Source organism: Sinocyclocheilus anshuiensis, unplaced genomic scaffold, assembly GCF_001515605.1.
Source record: "Sinocyclocheilus anshuiensis isolate Anshui unplaced genomic scaffold, SAMN03320099.WGS_v1.1 scaffold1355, whole genome shotgun sequence".
NCBI lineage: Eukaryota > Metazoa > Chordata > Actinopteri > Cypriniformes > Cyprinidae > Sinocyclocheilus > Sinocyclocheilus anshuiensis.
Window position 1 is genome coordinate 283,168 of NW_015540070.1, and position 21,074 is coordinate 304,241.

At 36.9% G+C, this 21,074-nt stretch overlaps 1 protein-coding gene across 6 annotated transcripts in view; it reads right to left on the minus strand.

Annotated features, from left to right (window-relative positions):
* Nucleotides 1-7,875: 7,875 nt before the first annotated feature.
* The window catches only part of trappc8 (trafficking protein particle complex subunit 8), a 63,671-nt gene continuing 50,472 nt past the window's right edge, over nt 7,876-21,074 (minus strand). For all 6 annotated transcript variants that reach the window (XM_016484393.1, XM_016484391.1, XM_016484392.1 and 3 more), the window contains 4 exons: nt 20,222-20,323; nt 14,706-14,848; nt 9,176-9,265; nt 7,876-9,084 (listed from right to left, as the gene is read on the minus strand). In XM_016484393.1, coding sequence (XP_016339879.1) covers nt 8,850-9,084; nt 9,176-9,265; nt 14,706-14,848; nt 20,222-20,323 — 570 coding nt within the window. In that variant the 3' untranslated portion in view covers nt 7,876-8,849. The remainder of the gene's footprint in view (nt 9,085-9,175; nt 9,266-14,705; nt 14,849-20,221; nt 20,324-21,074) is intronic.

Genomic DNA, 21,074 nt, shown 5'->3' on the forward strand with positions numbered 1-21,074 from the left:
TTCTTTTGCCTTTTCTGGAAGACCGATCAGTCTGAGATCCCATCTTCCTTTGTATCTGGCATGCTCCAAACACTGCTGTCTCAGTGAGATGTTCTCTTTCCTCAAGTCTGCTACTTCCTTTTTTAGTTCGCCAATGTCTTCTTTATTCTCTTTAACTGTGTGTGCATTTTCCTCCATTGTCTTTTCAATTATTTTCAGCCGCTGATCTTGCTCGTCAAATCTCTTAATTAGAGTTTGAATTGCATCGAAAATCACTTCATTTGTTATTTCGTCTGTTTGTTTAACTTTGTCTTTCGCCTTTGTTCTTACTTTCTTAGGATTCGGGCTGGGCAGAGGTGTATGGTCATGTCTTGTTTTGGCAGTTTCTACCATCATATCTTCGATTTCTTCTTCATCACATGCCTCTGCGAGAGCATTTAAGCTGTAGTCATGCTCAACTCGCCCGGTATCTGCTTGGTTGGTGTTTGCCATCGTTTACATTTAAGGAAAAGGAGAAAACTTGTGTAGTTAGCGCCACAAGTCCACAAGTTGAAACAAACTTGAAAATAACTTAACTACCGGTTGTTGTTTTTTTTGTCAGAGATAACAATTTTAGGACGTTTTCAAGCTATTTTCCTCAGAGCCTGCATAAACGCGACCGCTCCCTCCGCCATCTTGGAATTCCATCGCTTACGAGACATTAGCTGTGTCTCATTTAGAAGGCTGCGCCCTCCGGAGGTCGGATCCTCTGGAGGTCGCATCCTGTGTAGGATGCATATACGAAGTGTCCTCAACCTAGAATTAAACGAGAAGGCCTTCCTAGGACAGGCGGAAAAGGAAACAGGAAGTATCACGTTGCTATGCCAACACATTTAGAGCATCGTTGAGCTCTCACACTACTTAAATTAAGGAAAATTATTTCTAAATTTGGAAAGTAATTTGAAAAAAAAAATGCTTTTACTTGTTTTATTTTGTTCAATGTTTGAGGAGCTGCAGCGTACGTACAGCAGACATCTGTTAGAGAAAAAACAGGAGGAGGATATTAAAAACAAAGTTTATCCGTTTTTACCGAGGCGATTTAAGGTAAGTTGTAAACACCACATCTGCGCTTGTGTGTACATCTGCCGGCGCCGGCATTTTTCACATTAACAACGGTTGTTTATGGCGACGCAAAGAATTGTGGGTTATCTGTAGCAGAGAAGGATACACCTCAGGCACCCTCCGAATTCCTGTGAAAGAAGGTCGCATTCGGAGTGTCCTACTTGCTTTTCTGAAATTAGACAGTCTCGATGACGTATGCAGCCTTCGAATGCGACCTCTGGAGGGCGCAGCCTTCTAAATGAGTTAGAATTAGTTACAGCTGCTCGAGCGAGGAGAAAATGGAGGACAGCGTACAACCGCTAAGGGCGGAAACTATAGCAATACAGGGCTGTCAATCAACCCCCGTGGCCCCGCCCTATGCAATGTGACGTCACACTGCATGTGGATCAAAACGGCAGGCCTAGTGAGACTGACTTGGTTTAAAGGGGATTAAAAAATTAGGAGTGGGTGGATTTTTTTAGCATTGTAGGGTGGTTGTGTTCACACACTGCCAACACACATTTATGTCCAAACACTATGTAAAAGTGGATTTTGCATAATAGGTGCCCTTTAATGACTTTTCCTATGGGGGCAACTCAGTAAACATAAAATGAACATGATGATATTTTTCCAATGTCCTCACATTTTGTAGCATATGTGTTCTTTGGGGTCAATTTGACCCCAGGCTCTTTTAGCTGTATAAAACATAATAAATATAAACCTTTTACACATTTGTTTTGGGTGATATTGAGGTCACTATAACATGCTATAATTTTATATATTCATAATATAAAAAAAAACATAATTCTCGTGGTTTACAGGGGAGGAGCAAACATATAAAAGCTTACACAGAAGTCTTCTGAACCATTTCTCTTTGTGCTCTGTGCTCTCTCTTTATGCTCTCTATCTCTCTCTCTCTATTGAAAATGGCCTCTAAGCAAAGGTTTTCTCTCAATGAGATTTTGTCACAGTTTTTTGACAGTGAAAGTGACAGGAGAATGTGTCTGAGACAGACGATAATGTTGAGGAGGACCTTGATTATAAGGCATCCTCCTCAGATGAGAATAAGACTCCTAGTGTTGATCCTCCTGTTGTCTCTCAACCACCAGCAGACACATTGCCTTCCAAAAATGGAAAGTTATTATGGTCCCGCTCCCCTCTTGAATGACAGGGTAAGCTTAGTGCTGCTAATGTCATCAAAATGGTTCCACCAGATATACTGTCAGCCATGTCCAAGATATACAGTAAAATCAGCATTTGAGTTTTTAATTACACCATCAATTGAATCGAATATACTTGAAATGACAAACTTAGAGGAGAGGAGGGTGTATGGGACTTTGATGTGACTGACTTGCAAGCCTTCATCGGAGTGCTCATTTTGGCAGGAGTGTACAAGTCAAAAGAAGAAGCAACAGCAAGCCTTTGGAATGCTGACACTGGAAGGTCAATATTTCCAGCCACCATGTCTCTAAAGACATTCCACGTTTTCTCCTGTGTCATACGCTTTGATGACAAAGAAACAGGACAGGGCCGACGACAGCATGACAAACTCGCGGCAATATGGGATGTATGGGACAAGTGGGTCCAGCGATTACCCTTTCTTTACAATCCAAGGCCCCACATCACTGTGGATGAATGTCTGGTTCCATTTCATGACTGCTGTCCCTTCAAACAATACATGGCAAGCAAACCAGCCAAATATGTCATACAAATATGGGCCGCATGTGACGCACAGTCTATCTATGCCTGGAATATGCAGGCGTACACTGGTAAATCCCCTGGACAAGCACCTGAAAAAAATCAGGGCATGACTGCATGGCCATAACATTACATGTGATATTTTTTTTTTCACATCATACACCCTGCAAAGTAGTGCAGACAAAAGGCTGGAATGTACCTTCTGGTGGGCTATAGGGAAAAAAACGCTGTTCATATTCTGTCTATGCTGTTTGTATTCTGTCAAACTCAAATATTTGCATAAAACACTTACAGTCCCATTAAACAATTCCTGACACAATGCTCACATTTACTTTACATAGGTGTTCATAGGTGAATTTGTGTTCCTATGCTCGATAAAATAAATAGTTATTCTTCCCAAATGTTATAAATTACAAAAATATATACTTATAAATAGTATATAACAATTAAAACACCAAATATATCTATACTTTTCCAATTTTAGGTCAATCAGTGAGATTTTATGGTGATTTGCAAATTTGTCCATAGTGATGTAATAGGTATTCTGGATGTATAAGGGGCAGGGAGTGGGGGGGTTTATTTAAAGGTCTATTTAAGTAGTCAACAAAGACATAAATGATCTGACACAAACTTTTTAATTAAAAAAAATCATATTCTGGAGGTTTAAATTGCTGGGGTCAAATTGACCCCAAAGGGGAAAAGGTGTTGCCAGATTTTAGGGTAACAGGAGGGTTAATGGCAACAGGAGCTGCAGTCAGGGACGGGTGAAGGAGGAAAGAAAGCATTACATACAGTGTTGTGAAAAAGTGTTGGCCCCCTTCCTGTTTTTTAAATTGTTTGCATATTTGTCACACTTAAAAGATTCAGATCATCAAACAAATTTTAATATTACACAAATATAATGGAAGTAAATACAAAATGCAGTTTTTAAATGATTATTTATTTTATTAAGGGAAAAAAGCTGAGGAAGGGGGCGAACACTTTTTCACACCACTGTACATCCTTGCCAGACCTTTCCATCTATGGGTGCTGAATCTGAGAACCACAAGACACTTCAGGCTGAGCAAGAGGCTGTTATTAATAAACTTAAATAAATGCACTAGTAAAACCTCAGATTTTGTGAAAAAAGGGGTGGAAGTATGCATTGATGAATACAGATTAAGGTATTTCTCAGATTACTAGAATAGTTTCAATAGTTTCACAGTATGGATGTTGTCTCTGTTTCAGTGGTTAAGAAAAAGTTTGATTGCAGCAGGAGGGAGTGTTGTAACACAGGGTGGGTTGTAACATGAAATGAGCTGCAGCTGGAGAGAAGTCACTATCACGCATGACCACCATCCAGCTGAGGCGACAGTAAAAGCTCTGTTAAAACATATAAAGGATTTAAAGTACAAATGTGAAGTAAAATTTCACATCTGAGATTTTGTTATTGAATGTTAAATGACAACTGGTTTCATCTGACTCAGCAGGTTCATCTATAATGTTTAACATCTACACAAGCTTTTCATCTACATGTTAAACAAAACATGTAAAAACATGGGAGGTTGTAACACTTTTTACTGGATCCACAGCGATTTTACAGAATGGAACAAAATGGCTAACACACACACACACACACACACACATGTTGTCTTTCCATGTTTTATGGGGACATTCCATAGGCGTAATGGTTTTTATACTGTACAAACTGTATGTGCTATTGCCCTACATCAACCCTACCCCTAAACCTACCCCTCAGGCACACACACACACACACACACACACACACACACTTATTTCGCTATCTAAATGGGGACATTGCATACTTTTTATTTCTATTTTTTAAATAAATACTTCAACCTAACCCTAACCCACACACTAACCCTAAAAGAGAATTTCATGCATTTTTCAAGCAGCTTTTATTTGCTTTATTTTTATACAGTTTTTACAAATGAGAATGCCTTCAGAGGGAGGTTTTGTCATATTTAACTCACTTCTGGGCACAAATTTGGCCACAACATATGATTAAGTAAACAGACCCAGACACATTTAGCTGACATAGACTTCTATTGTTTTCATATAGGCTACATCTAGTTATAAACCTTAGCATAAAACGTTCTGCATTTTCACAATTTTAAACGTACTTTATTTTTTATACCATTTTTACAAATAAGAACATCCCCAAAAGGAGGTTTTCGTCAGATTTAGCTGATATTTTGTCCCCAAAATATGTTAAAATTGTTATAGCTTTTGTTGTTAAGAGTTGATATATATTTCCTAGATTTTTTCTATCTGGAATTAAAATGAAACAAGCGAAGGGAAGTCATAATCATTCTCAAATAAGTACATTTGATTATCATAATAAAGTCATGTAAAATTGTAAATTGTCTGTTTTATTTGGTGTTACAAACCAGCCAAGTAGTGGGGTAGATTGTAACAGCACTCTTTGTGTTTGGCAATAATTCACACAGTTTAGGAATAAGTTGCAGATTTATAAACCGCATTCATGTGTAGCAGACAACCATGGAAATTAATTATTAAACATTGAAACATACAGTCCAAAACAACACTGAGATACAAATGTTTAACCAACTTGTATTACAGCACTCATCGACTTTGTGCCAAGAGAAGCGCAACCCTCAGCCAATAAGCGCACAAGCCTTCAGCTTCTTTCATTCACTAATAAAACCAAAACCAAAGCCTGGAAAAACACCACATGAGTTTTCGAGGCAGGATTACAAACAATCAACAAGTGAATGGGGTATATGCATGAGGAATGCCACCGCGAGACACCGAAATTGAAGAGAAAAGCGCATAATCGCAAAACACTCGGGTTCCAGACGCGCGTCTCATCGGCACCAAACTCTCGCGTCCACACCTGCCTCCTTTGCGCGCTATTTATCCACATGCACCTGCTCGCTAGGAGACATTCGATGTCATCACTTAGAAAAATCCAAGTGGGTTCAAACAACCCTGATTGATCTCTTCCACCCAACATCTCCAACATCACCCTCCTACCATGACAGCCGTCAGCCTCGCCTCTCCTCGGAAAGCCGAAGGGTTTCATGCGCTTTATCCGTGATCATTCGTCAAAGCTCCGCGGTTCGGACCCACGTCGCGGTGGCACGCACAGTCGAGTAGATGCGCGTGGGAGACCAAAAACGAGACCTTCCGGTGGTGATCAGTGATTTTGTGCAAGACTGTGCGCAAACACACGTGCAGATGATCCCGAGTGGTCCACAGCGAGTTGTGAATAACCCCCCACCCTCCTCCCCAACTCACTTTTCCATAAAAAGCAGTTGTACTGAACGCCTGATGCGCGCAACGGTGAATTTGGAAACACATCGACCTTTGACGACAGCGCGCGTTATTGTAATGCAGCTTTTCGTGCCTTTACACATTACATTACATTAGATCCGGATTCTCGTATTGGGCCAGCAGGTTCAGCATTCCTGTTCAAGTGCAAAATGATTAGTGCTTTAAAACCCTAAAGGTATGAATCATTAGAATTAGCAAATATAATAAGAATAAGCTAATAATAATAATAAAGAAAACAGAAGGAATGTAAAGAAACAAAAAGAAGCGCACTAAGATTAAAAGGAAGGAAGAGAGAACAGGAAAGGAAAGGTATAGGGGAAGGGAGCGGTAAAGGGGAAAAAAGAGAGGGAACAGTTTTGCATTCAAGGAATAAAACATCCTGAACCCTTCAGGATAATCAGAGCTTCAACCTGCTTAATCCCACACACCATTCCTGAGTTTAAAAGGTATAAAAATAAATTGTTGCTTCAAAATGTATGAGCGAGTCGATTTGCACCTGAAGGGACAGAAAAACACGTATGTGGAATTTTTGGTGCGATAAAAACGGGCGAGAAATGGGAATTATGTTGGGATTATGCGCTTTGTACTGCTGAGAACCACAAACAAACCAAATGCATATATTCTATACCTGTTTGCTACAGTGAGATAGAAACACTTAAGTCAACGTCATTTACATGCACATCACATGTTTACGGTTTATTTTTAATATTTATTCAGAGTACTTTTACAAAAAAGTATTAAATGAACTTATAATTATAGGCTACATGCAGCTTAATAATACCCTAACACTCAATTTATTAATGTAAACCATGCTTGCGAAATAACTAAACAATCAAAAATGTTAAAGTAGCTTAATTTTTAAAACTATCTGTATAGCACCCAGACTGACCTTCATTTGAACATAAGCTGATATAATTGAATGTTCAATAACAGTGAATGGTGTCTAGTCTAAAATATGATGTAAAATGTTTACAACCAACGAAAATTCTGATTAATACAAGCATTCAGATTTCTAGACACCAAAATGCTGGTTTAAGATGGTTATGGCCTTTAGGTTATTATAATTATATTATTAGATTATTGTAAGAAGATGTATGTGCATGTAAATACTGGAACAAATTAACTCATATACGGTAGTTGTAGTTTTTCAAAGTGGGCTCAGTCGATGATTTCAGATCATTTTTATTAAAACAGCATGATAAAAAGCTTGAGACTTTGAGAAAAAAAAACTGATATAAAAATGAATTTGTGACAGAACAAAGTAGGAAGTATTAAAAACAAATCAATTAGGTGGGTGCACCGTTATGTCTATTGCTAATTCATCACATTCCTTTCACTGATGTTTCAGCTGCCAAACATCAACAGGATGATGTTGAAGCATGTTGAGCTTTCCAGCTAGTTTTTGTTCGTTTCAGGGACAAAATGCATAACATTGTAGACAAACCAAGTTGTCCCCTCGAGCAGTCCAACCTCACATAAAATACAGTTCCATGGATGGAACCAGCCCTGTTGAATGAACTTAAAAGTAAACCGACGCAGAAGACAAAAGCATTTCTGGCAAGATTCTGAAGCTCTGTTTTGCTACGCTTGTTAAAAAATGTAAGAAGCAAATAACCAGGCACAAAAGGAAAATTACTATTATTAAAAAACAAGCCTCGCATTCATCATTTACCACAGCACGTTCAATTACATGCTTCCCAGGGACTGCATATTAGAGAACACACTTGTGTGTTGTGATTGGTAGATGGTACTTGATAAACAATACAGCAAATTACATTTCTAAAATAAACCAAACACCTAAGAAGGCAACAGGCAGCCGTGTTCTTGGTTACATTTTATTCTATGTACAGTCATTTGTTATAAATATAATACAATTTTTTTTAGAAAAGCAGTCATGTAGATACATTTAAATAACAGTTTGATCATAGTAGTGGAGATGACAGAATGAGAGCTGGGGTAGTGGGAGAAGATGATTGGTTTGTAGAAAATTAACAATTTTCAGAGAAAACAGTACAGCCAACCCACACAAAGATGCACAAACAAAAATATGCCCTCAGACTGACTTCTACCCCTCTTGGTGTTCTGACAGGTCCTTAAAAATCTATGCTGTTTGACTGGGCAACATGGATTCTGCCATTTCCTCACTGGGTCACAAACATTAAGATGGCTCCTCGTTGGACTTCACCGATTCCACTGGCTTCTCATAAGGTTTGCAGCCTGACTGAATAATGCAGAATATTTTGTCCTTTCAACAGCTGCAATGATATCAACCGCAGCTCATCAGGTTACAGTGTTGTTTCATCTTCTGGTTTTAAGATGAAGTTTTTTTATGTTACTGTGGCAACAGAGCACAGTGGACATAGCCGGCAGGGCAGTATGAGGCAGAGATGCATAGCCATTTACATTACCACATGTTTGGGATCTTGAAAAAAATAGTTCTAAAAACAAAAAGATTTCATAAAACAAAAGCAAAAATCTTCAAAAGATACATGGCTGACATGAGAGATAAATTAACAAGAAAAAAAAAACAAAAAAAACCATCCAGTCACGCTTCAGGTGCATTTAAGACAAAACATCTAAAGTCTGTTTGTGTTTAGCTCACCATTATAGACCGTACAAGCACATCAGATGCAGTGTTAAGTTGAAACGTGTGTTCAAGTCTTTTTAATTACTTATCTCTCTCAATTAGATTTTGTTTTAGCAACAAGTAGAAAAATCTTGGAGTCCAGTCCATTTCATTTATTTAGGTGGGCCAAGAACTTTGAAGAAAGGTTGGATCGATGTTGCGGAGTTCCTCAAACGCTGTTGATGATAATGAGGGCAGGCATGGCGCTCTGCTGGCTGGTCTCGCACATAGCGCTGGTCTGTGCCAACTTGGCGAAGACACGGGGTGTGCCCAAATTATAAACTCCAGCCTGGAAGAAACAAGCTTTCAAGGAAAGCCTGTATACCTCTTGAGCCTGGAGCTGCAACTTATATTGGGTCTGGCCCAGCCAGCTAAAAGAACCATGCACTTCCAGTGACTCTGGGCTGCAAAGATAGACAACAAGAGTGTGAGATGGCTTGGAAGTTCAATCTCCATATTTCAAAGATTTTGGGATCAGGAAAAACTGAGCTGTACCTGGTCGTTTTATGCCGCAGATCAACAATGACGTCTACCTGAGCCAAGGAACAGTTGGACACCGTCAGGGTGACTGGAACCATACATAAACTAGAGAAGAGAACATCAAATCTTCAGACGTAGGTCTAATTCTTGAAATAGCAATGCTTTGTGCATCCTCCACAAAAGCAAACTTCATTTGAAATAAGCAATTCTTCAGTTTAAATATACAATAGAAAACATCAGTACTTGCATCTCCTCATGACCTCGTATCGGAACTCAAACATGCGTTTTTGTTTGCAAAACAAAAGTTTTTAAGCCAGACAAAATTGATTATTCAATTTTTATTCAATTTTGTGATGTAAAATACAGCACTCTTGACTTTCATCTGGATATTACTTTGATCAATGGGTCTCATAACTTCTGTTAATCCCATACTGGTGTGCAGCAACTTTAAGTCATTTGTCCTGAAGCACAAATATGGATGGACTAACCCCCTGACTCTGGAACATTCATCTCATCATGCTACAAGATGTTTGGTTCAATTTCCTGGCAAATTTAAGTTCTGTATGGCAGTGCTGTTGCACAGTAGGATGCGTTTGACCCGGTTTTAGGTTTTCGATTTTGTTCGACGATAAATCATGATAAAATTCCCCACGGTTAATATTACCGTTTCATCTTTTAATTATCATTAAAACCGTATTAGATTACCGTGATTTGAACAACTCGCGATAAATAAATACTGTCCAGCATAAAGCACAGTTTTAAGTAACAGTCTCACATGCGCACAGCACACAGAGTAGTTTCGTTTTGAGTGAAAACATGGCGGAAAAGCTGGGAGGTTTTAAAAGAGTGCTAAGGGAATTATACAAATGAATATATGAATTAATTAATTATATGAATGTACCTCTGAAGGTTCTGACTGTCTTCAGAAACCATGTAATACATAAATGAAGTGTTTTTAATCGCAATACTGCTTTGTCCACGGAGGTTCCGGGAAACAGCTCTAATTCAGCTTTTCCACAAGCGCCACCTGCTGTCAGCGAGTGGATTTACAGAGACTTATATTTACATTCAGTCTGTGTGCAGTTTGTCTAGCCAAAAACGGACCGAATTTGCATGCCCTGCTGCAAATTTTGACCGGTTGATGAAAAACAAGCTTATGTGGATTCGACACATTCAGATAAGTTATCTAGGAATTATTTATGGAGCAGATAAAATACATATAATCATTTATTAATCAATTATCATTTTGACAAGTGATTTAGGTGTCTGTACTTTTTTAACATCTCCAGCACATTTTAACAATACCGTGATAATACTGATAACCGTGATAAAGTTTGGTCACTATAATCGTGATAAGAAATGTTCATACCGTTACATCCCTACCTAAAATTTAAATCTAAATAAATAAAACAATAAACAATTACTTTAAGCATGTAAAGATGGCATTAAAATTCAAATGAAGCCTATTTTTTAAACTCATGTTGAACATCTTATTTTGCCTGACTCATTCATGTATATGTTTCTTTTTTCTTTGACCTTTCTGGTAAAAACAACTTCTGGTGATGTATGTCAGACTTAAGTAATCATTTAGTTTAATCATTTAATCATTTTAATCATTAGTTTAATCAACCAAATCCCTCCTTAGTTTCTTATTTTCCAATACGAAAGAAAAGATCTGTCTCTACTTTGGTTTCATTGCAATTTTAAGATATTTAAAGTATTTAAGTTATTATTAAACTTAAATGTTATTTCAACCATTTTTTTTCTAGCTAGTGTGTTGTCGTGACCTGATACAACAGATCCAGCCACCAGCCAAGTGCAACAAATCAACAAAATGTCATAAAGCTTGTGTTCAGTTAGGATAAAAACTCAACAGGCAATAACTTTTAGCACTTGACATTTTGTCAAATTTGATTAATACAGTTTGTTAGGGTTATTTATGATGGCATTCCTTAAAGTGTTTTTGAAGTTGTTTTAAAGTTATTACTTCCTCATTATTTTCTCTTCTTAGTAAATGCTGATTTCTTGCTTCAGTGTCTACATTTACATGGACATCAGTAATCTAATTATTTACCTTATTCTAAATAAGCTTTTAGAATATTCCTTTCATGTTCCCGTTATAGTACATAGATCGATTAATGGCACATATCATTACGTCCCCACGCGACGCCATCCGACGTCCCCTCCAGAATTTCACGTATAAACATAGTTCGTCTTCGTTATGATGCCATGTAGTTTTGGGTGTTTCATTTTTAATGTACTGAAAGCTTCAAGTGCAGTTAATTATTTGTCATGCTATACGTGCAAACAGATGACGGCGTTGTTGAAGCCATGCTCTTTTGTTTGCCGTCAAACGGTTGACCACTGCCGTGTGTGTATCCTGTCGCAAAATACGGCAAAAAAGTCCTACACCACGGTAATAGTGTGATTAAGGTGTGTACATGTCTATACTGCACTTCAATAATGTGATTAAAATAAGAATACTCCACGTCTTAATTCGATTTGTGTTTACTTCGACTATGACTTTAGCCATATTAAGGTAATCAAAAATCTCGTTTACACGGTAGATTCTTAATCAGAGTATTGTCTTAATCGTGTTAAAATCTGAATATTGTTGTCCATGTAAATGTACTCAAGTGTTTAAAGAATTAGTTCACTTCCAGAATAACATTTCCTGATAATTTACTCACCCCATGTCATACAAGATGTTCATGTCTTTATTTCTTCAGTCGAAAAGAAATTAAAGTTTTAAAGGAACACATTCCAGGATTTTTCTCCATATAGTGGAGTGGACTTTAACAGGGATCAACGGGTTGAAGGTCCAAATTGCAGTTTCAGTGCAGCTTCAAAGGGCTCTACACGATCTCAGCTGAGGAATAAGGGTATTATCTAGCGAAACAATCGTCATTTTGTAAAAAATGTATATACTTTCTAATAGGGATGCACCGAAATTCAAATTCTTGGCCGAAGCCGAAACCGAGCAAAATGAAACACTGGGCCGAAGGTCAAATACGGTTTTTCAAGTTTTTTCCCCATGTATTTTGACAATTTTTTTCACCATTGCATAAATTAAATAGCCAAAATGTACTTTTTACTGTTTTGTCTTGTTTTTCAAATAAAAAAATTAATTACAAAACAACAATTTAAAAATATTTAACACTAAACGTTTTTTAACATACTAGCAGACCAAAACACAATTTAACTTAAAATTAATAAGTTACTAAAATAATATTTTCGCCGATCAGACCCCCTTCTTGAATCAGGCATGTATTTTTTACTGTAAAATCAGCAGCCTTGCTGAGCAGAAGAGACTTCTTTTAAAACATTACAAAATATTACAGATCCCAATTTGAACACTGTGTGTATGTTATAATAACTGTATTAACAGAGCTGTTGTAATTATTATCATCTTACTTTTTATTTTATTTTACAGAACAACAGTAAAATAACAATACTAACATTTATGAATGTTGGAGTTCTTGCTTTTTGTCAACTTTTATTTTGGCGTAAACGTGCAGGAAGACCTCAATACTTCTTTTTGTTGACAACAGCAGATTTATAAATGAGTCTCATTACGAATACGTCGCACGTATCACATTGTCACATGCACTGTAAAAATTCATAAAAATGTGACTGAGCAACTGACGAGTAACACCGTTTCAGCGCAGATTTTCGCTTTGGACTTTGAACCCTGGTTAACAAACAGATAGCGCGGCAAGTTCGTGCAGCGCTGTCAAAATACATGCAATTCGTGCATGTATTAGAAAACATAACATTCTGCAGTTTATTTACTAATTGTTTAAGGCCATTTCGCGATTTCAATCATCATACAGTAAACCAGCAACAATCACCCCTTCCTCTTCTCATCGAAGACATGTGATGCAGTACTAAACAGTCTCTCGCTGTCGGTGCTTGTAAAGATTTTGGCATCTTTCTCGCACAGTTTAAATGCTTCCACACTGCTGACATGTCTGTTGCATTATAAAGAGTGCGCGCCTCTCACTTTACGCTGGTTGCTATTTGATAGCATCACGTCATTGTTCGGTACAATTTATTTTTGCTTATTTGGCCGAACACCGAAACAGCTTTTTTTTTGCTATTTTCGGCTGAATAATTTTGGTTGCCAAACATTCGATGCATCCCTACTTTTTAACCACAAATGCTCATCTTGCTCTAGCTTTGCGATGCGCGTCCACAACTTTACGCATTACGTAATCACGTTGGAAAGGTTATGCGTGACGTAGGCAGAAGTACTACCGAACTTCATCTGATTTTCTCCTCCAACGTCAAAATCGTCCGACATGTTGTTTTACCTTTTTTTTGTAAAGGGCAATTGATTTAGTCTTTGCACGTTTGCTTTGTAAACACTGGGTCGGTACGTCTGCCTACGTCATGCGTGACCATTCCAACGTGACTAAAGTGTGAAGTTGTGTACGCGCATCGCAAAGCTAGTGCAAGACGAGCATTTGTAGTTAAAAAGTATATAAATTTGTATTTTTTTTTTTTTAGAAAATGACTTATCGTTTGGCTAGATAACCCTTATTCCTTGGCTGGGGTCATGTAAAGCCCTTTAAAGCTGCACTGAAACTGCAATTTGGACCTTCAACCCTTTGGTCCCTGTTGAAGTCCACTATATGGAGAAAAATCCTGGAACACTTTCCTCAAAAACCTTAATTTCTTTTCTACTGAAGAAAGTAAGACATGAACATCTTGGATGACATGGGGGTGATTCAGTTATCAGGAACATTTTATTCTGGAAGTGAACTAATCCTTTAAAGACGCAATATAACGGATATAGTGACATATCTTTTCTACTGTATTGATGTAAATCCAGGTAAAATGTAAAAATGTAGGGAGGGACTTGGTCGTATTTGTCGGTTGTTGATTGGCTCTGAATGCGAGCTTGAGGTCGACTGTAAGAAAGGGGCGGAATTTAAGCAGACTAAATGATTGGAGAAGTCTGGCATACATCACTTTGTTGTTTTTACAGGAAGATCCAGTTATAACATTTGGATTAAGTATTACTAGGTCAAAATATGAAACACATGGATGAATTGTTTACTATAAGATCAATAAGACGAATTTCGAAAATAGAGAAAATTTTAATTTCATGTCAACTTTAAAGGGGTTTGTTCATGTTACTTGTGTGCTCTTTGAACAGTAATTCATCTCCATTGTGTTTCACATTTCAGTGAGTTTTTTAGCCGTTGACTGAGGACTAGCATTTTTTCCTCAGAACGAACAAACAAATTACTGAGAGCACATTCGCACAAACCCAAGGCAATGAGTAATGACTGAGCGTTTGGAGTGCGCATCAGCTTGACCCGGTCCAGTTTATCTCCATCTTTCATGCGGACACACCTACTTTCCGCGCACCACTGCAGAACTAGGCCAGACAAGCGCTCCTGTGGGCATCACTGGGCATGAGAACATTACTGTGCGTCTGTGTGAGTCTTATCACCTCGGAAACACAGTCAGTGGATTTCGGCTAACCGATTCAGGTCTCTTTGAGCTTCTCAAAAGTGTTTGTTTGTGTGCACTTTACCTCTTTTGTGGGAAGGGATGATCATAAGACTCTGGGTAGTGGAGACAGGTCTTTATGAGGTGGGAAAGCTGTTCCAGCGAGGGCTTGCTTACAGGGGGAGGAACGTCAGGCTTGAACTTCAGAAGCACCATTTCCTGAGTTTCCTAATTGACAAAAAGCATAAGTTTGTTTCATTCTGAAAGCTTAAGGGAATTGCTCAAACAGAGGAAATTGCTTTGTTAACGAAAGCTTTTTATTTGGTTTAAAGTGCGTGCGTGTGTGGCTGAGTGAGGGGAACGGGGTGGATGAGACAGGATGAACGCAAAAGAGAGAAAAGCACAAGCTCACGTGAGGGTTTCTATAAAAAGACTTTGAGATCAACATATGTGTGACGCCATTCTCTCACGTGAGGGACTTCCTCTGCCATGAATGGGTGTTGCTATGCAACGGCGTGCAGAGAGAGATTTCAGACTGGATGGAATCGTGCCCAACAGCAGGAGGGAAACGGAGGAAAAAATTAATGGATTACAGAGCAAATTAAAATGTGAATGAATGAGAAGCTGAAATGGAGAAAGAACATTTGGAAACCAAAAGAGAGACAGTTTGGACACCGACAGAATTTTAAACATGTCCTTTAAAAATCAGTAATTACTCACTCTCATGTTTTCAAACCTATATGACAGTTTTTTTTTGTTTTTTTAAGTATGTCCAAGCTAAAACTAAAAACTTAAAAAAAAAAAAAACATTTTTATTAACAGAAATAAAAATAAAAACTACTGTTACTGGGGGAAACTAACTACAATAAAATAACACTTTAAATTAATTGTAGTTTTTGATATACATAATCGTTCAAAAGTTTGGGGTTGGTAAGATTCATGTTTTTGAAGGAATTATCATCAAAGCTGCATTTATTTGATCAAAAATACAGTAAATCCGCAATAATGTGAAATATGACCATTTAAAATAACGGTTCATTTGAATACAGTTTATATTAAAATAGTTTAATACTGTAATGTATTTTAAACTGTTACTTATATGTATAATTCGTATGCTAATGCATTCACAGCAGTGCCATCACAGAAATAAATAACATTTATTCAAAACAGTTATTGAACTTTGGCAACTCTAAAATACAAAAATCTTTCATAATCTTGTGATGTGGCATAACTCTCAAATTACATTTGCACTTCCATATATTCAAACTCAGCATGTTATGTTCACCAATGTTTAGTGTCGCTGATTTGAGTAACGGTTAGGATAAGAAAAGTCATATCAGTCCAAAAGTTTGAAGTTGAGGTGAGAATTTTTGATGTTTTGAAGGACGTCTCTTATGCTCACCAAGGCTGCATATATTTAATCAAAAATACAAAATGGCAAAATTGTGATATATTATTATAATTTTACCTTTTTTCTATTTTAACATTTTAAAATGTAATTTTAATTTCCTGTGATGGTAAAAGCTGAATCAGCTATTACTGCAGTCTTCAGTGTCAGTCTAATATGCTGATTTGCTGCTCAAGAAACATTTCTGATTATAATTATTTTAGCTGAACTGCATAATATTTTTTTGGAAACCATGATACATTTTTCTGTTTTTCCCCTCAGGATTCTCTGATGAACAGAAAGTGAAAGTAAAGTTCAGAAGAACAGCATTTTTTTTTAAATCAAAAACATTTACTTGACAAGACTTTACTTTCACTTTTGATCAATTAAATGCATCCTTGTTGAATAAAAGTTTTAATTTCTTCAAAAATAATCTTTTAAACCGCAGTGTGGGTTTGGAATGACATGAAGGTGAGTAAATGATGACAGAACAGTAATTTCTAAATGAATCGCTATTTTAACACACAATGTCATACTTGGTTGGCATCTACTACACTTACATCCATGCGCGCGCGCACACTTTTCGATGTGTAGTCGTCAAATCAGCAGAGAGCTGTCACTTTGTACAAAACACCCACACAGAACGCTCCGATTCCTTCACCTTCCTAATACTACATATTAAATACTTGTGAAACACACACACAAATACACACTCCCATACTGTCCTGCTTTTTCTGCTGCTTATGCACCATTATAGACATACAACAGGCAAGATTATTCTGCACAGTAAACACATCACAAGTAAACATTAAACATCTGAATATTAATCTGCATATTCAAACAGAGAAACCTCTAGTTTGGAAAGGTGACACGCAGATCCAAATGCAGACACAAAAACGAAGGTCAGAGTCTCTGCTGTCAGGCTCTCTGACCATTTAAAGCACCTTAGGATGCATCCATCTTCATAAAGAGCAGACTCACTTATAATGCTCTCAAAGTCACATTGCTCTTGCACTCCGTCTCAGATGGAGAAAATAGAAAGTCGAATTATGAGAGGAAGACTTGAACGAGAGCCAGCGCAGAAGACTGTGTGTATTTAGCTTGTATTCGAGGCCAGACACCTCACAAAGCAAACTGACTATCCTGAAGTGAGAAACAGAAAGGGATAAACACAAAGTGCAAGGTGCCAGATGCTAAAAAAAGACACAAGATGCAACAGCCAAAAAAGTCCCTCTCTCGAGGTCTGAGTTTGTCTGTAGGACTCTCATATTCCAGTGAACTGCTCCGAGACCCCTGAGAAAGTGTTAAAACCCACCGAATGTTCAATTTATTGAACGTCACAGAGCTTTTGCAAGGAGCATAAGCATATTAAAGGGGTAGTTCATCCAAAAAAGGAAATGAAGTCTTAATTACTAAATTAATTACTTACCCTCAAGTCATTCCAAACCCTTAAGACCTTTGTTTATCTTCAAAACACAAATGAAACCTGAGAGATTTCTGTCCTTCCATTTAAGGTTCTTTCCACTAAAACTTTGACGCTTCATAAAGTTAAAAAGCAATCCTAGGGCTGGGCGATATAGCTAACAAATTTATCACGATATAATGTTTCATGTCAGTCAGTATCGGTAATTATAAAAAAAAAAAAAAAGTAGAACCTTTTAAACAGAGCAGAAGAAAAAAAGGTTTATATTTAACCACTGCATTTTTAATTTACCCAGTTTATTAAGACAAACAACAAATTATTCTAATTTTAACAGTCAAACACAAAATAAAATTAAATATCTCCTCTTATATTTTATATGCAGATTAATGTTAAAGAAACTTTTTGGCCTGTCTCCTGAAGCCACAGTAGGGCGCAATGAGTGAAATAATGCACCGCATTAAATTGTTTATTCAATGCAATGAAATAATGACTATCTATAAAAAAAGTGCATAAAGTCTAAACTAAAATATATAAATCAAATATAATTTCATAAATTGCATAAGCAATTATGAACAAAACAGCATCAAGTATTTATGCATAGCTTAATACAAAAAGCCGAAGCGCCAATCACACAGATTGAATTTTATTCAGAACACACAAACACATGTTAAAATTTTAAGGAGATTTTAAATAAAATGTTTAATTTAAAATAAAAATTCATATTCAAATGCAAAAACGGTGCATTTGAATTTTAGGTGTGCGTCCAGGAGAAGATGTGGTGATGACGATGATGTAAGTGTCATTGTTGTAGTTTATTGTTTTTGTTAACCTATCAAGTTGAAGCCACGAGATGCGCCGCTGCTGCGTTTTTTTATTCAAAATACTAGAGAAATATAGAAGCTCAATATGGAGAAGATCATTCACACAGAACACACAGTTGGCGCATTTTCGAGACGGACAACTGTGACTGTTGTTCTCGCGTCTCACATAAGAGATGTATAGAAAGTTAAAAGAGGTTAAACTTTTGTCTCGGGAATTGTAGGGGTTTTATTCCATTCCACTGCATCTCTGATGTCACAACTTATTGGCTGTCTGCTTGTCACTCATCGCACAGGCCTATATCGTGCACTATACAGAATTTTTTTTCTATCGTACTGACTAAGGGGTACCGTCGATAAATACCAATACCATTTTATCGCCCAGGCCTAAATAATCCACATTAATCCAAGTCTTCTGAAGAGACCTGATAATTTTATTTGATGAACAGATTTAGTTTAGACTTTTACTGACATAAACATTGATAAACGTGCATTCATACTGTAGAGCTCATCAAATATGGTAAGCGGAAACGCAACCAAACTCGATTTACACATAAGAACAAACCTCTTCGGTTCTCATGCATCAAGTAAGCACATTTGTGTCTCTTCAGAAGATTCAGATTAAACTACTTGATTCATATGGATTAGTTTCACAATGTCTTTATGAACTTTTTGATGCATCAAAGTTTTGATGACAATATTAATTTTTGGGTGAATTATCCCTTTAACACACTGTGATATCAGTCTTATATAGGCTAATAGAAGCATGGGACCACACATTGAACATTACAAATGTAAAACAGTATAGATGTTTTTGTCCTACGACAAAAGAAATCCTTGGAGAGCAATGAAAAAAAATAACCCTTTGATTGTTTACGTCAGTGTAATGTACTACTTTTTTTCCTCCACAATAAGTACCCAGGTCTCCAATAAAATCACACACAATGATGAGCTTCAAGGTCCATCTCCTCCATTTTATTCATCCTTGAGCAGTGAGCGCCAAAGAATTCTTCCTTCCAACCTTCACCTTTCTTAATAAAAAAAGTCAGAGGACACGTACACCTTTCTCCACATATCAAAGTCAGGAGACTGAAATGATTTCTTTTATCACTTTCTTCAAAGTGCCTTCATAACCACCCATGCACTGCAAAAGCATCAAGGCTCTGACATGCATAAAAGCGACTTGCAGCGAGAGTGTCAACAGATGTCCATTACTTGAGCTACAGTGAGAGATAAACACAGACCTGAATTAAATTAATTTTGACCTCGTTTCGATGTGTTGGTCTCATGTCTGGCTTACTCAATCAGAAAAGAATGCTTAAAGTGCACCTTCAGTGGGCACTTTAGTGTTTTAGTTCAGTGCTCAAGTGCATTATCAATGCTTGAGTTAACCGTCTACCACAGCCAGTCGGTGATGAATTAATTCACTAAAATTAATTTTCATGCTATCAAGCGTGTTTGACTGCTGCAGGTTGAGTAAGACATTTTTCTTGCTGTGTCAGATGACAAGACATTCAAATTACAGGCCAAAAATTAGACACCATTTGCATATTAAAGTTAAAGCTTCTGTTCAGAGGATTGTTATTTGAGTTCAGGTTCTTTGCCACGAGGGGTCTTTTACTGACACACTGAATGCTACAGGCAAAAGTAAGCATCATAAAAAAAAAAAGGCTACTTATTTTGTGTTCAGTCAACTGAGTGCTTAACCTGAGTGTATTAAGATGAAGACATCTTGGTCTATCAATAACTGACACTTCAAAACATACACACACACAAAATATTATTTGCTCATTCGCTCAAGTATACACTTACCAAGCCTCATTGAAAAGATACAGTGGTCTCTTGCACTTAAGCAAGTGACTCTATATTCTTTATAGACTGACTCTGCATTTATGCACATTTGTAAAGCACCCACAGGAAAAGAGCTGAATAGCAAGGGAGAGTCATTGTGAGATAGTGTGTATGTGCAGTACCTCTTTCTGCGAGAGCGAGCAGGCCTCTTTGCCAATGGTTTGCAGTGCAACGTGAAGCTGCCCCTCTAAAATCAGCTGTTTGTTATCCTCCACAACATATGCCTGAAACGACACATTATATGATTAATACAATGATATTTGTCCTCAAATCTTACAGTATCAGTAACGCCATGTATTAATTACAACAAAACTTCAATGAGGTGCTGATTTTCTATTGACAGTACAAGTGATCAACGCCAATGCTGTTAAACACTGGTGCATTCATCCAAAATGAATACTTAATAATTAATAAGTGCAAAATGCTTAAGCCAATTAGTTTGGTGAACAAATATAAGTTAGTGGCCAGTTGGCTGGTAATGCTTTTAGAAATCATCTTGTATTATTATCAATTATTATTAACATATTTATCTATTATTAAGGTTTAAATCGGGGTGCCAGTTGACTAGTGATGTAGTACTAGTAATTAATGACAATTTGAAAAAATGTTGACAATTACATTTTTCCCATCCACTGTTGAAGGAAAAAATAACTATATGCAGATGTTGACTATTTCTTACTGTTAAAAATAGTTCCCTAAACAATTTAAAATAATCATCATTACTCTCATGATTTCTGAACAGTCCTTACTAAACAAAAAAACTAAAACATTAATTTGATCAAATTTGGTAAATGTGTTATTGTGCTGTCTGGTAAATGGTAAATTGCTGCTTTAATATCTTAGGTAAACATGTTAACTTTGGCAGTCCTAAAAAAAAGGTATATATATTACTAATTATATTTACTACATTAACTAATTAACTAACATTAATTACAATTTCAAAATGTAAGAAAAAAAATTCTCTATAATTTTGAA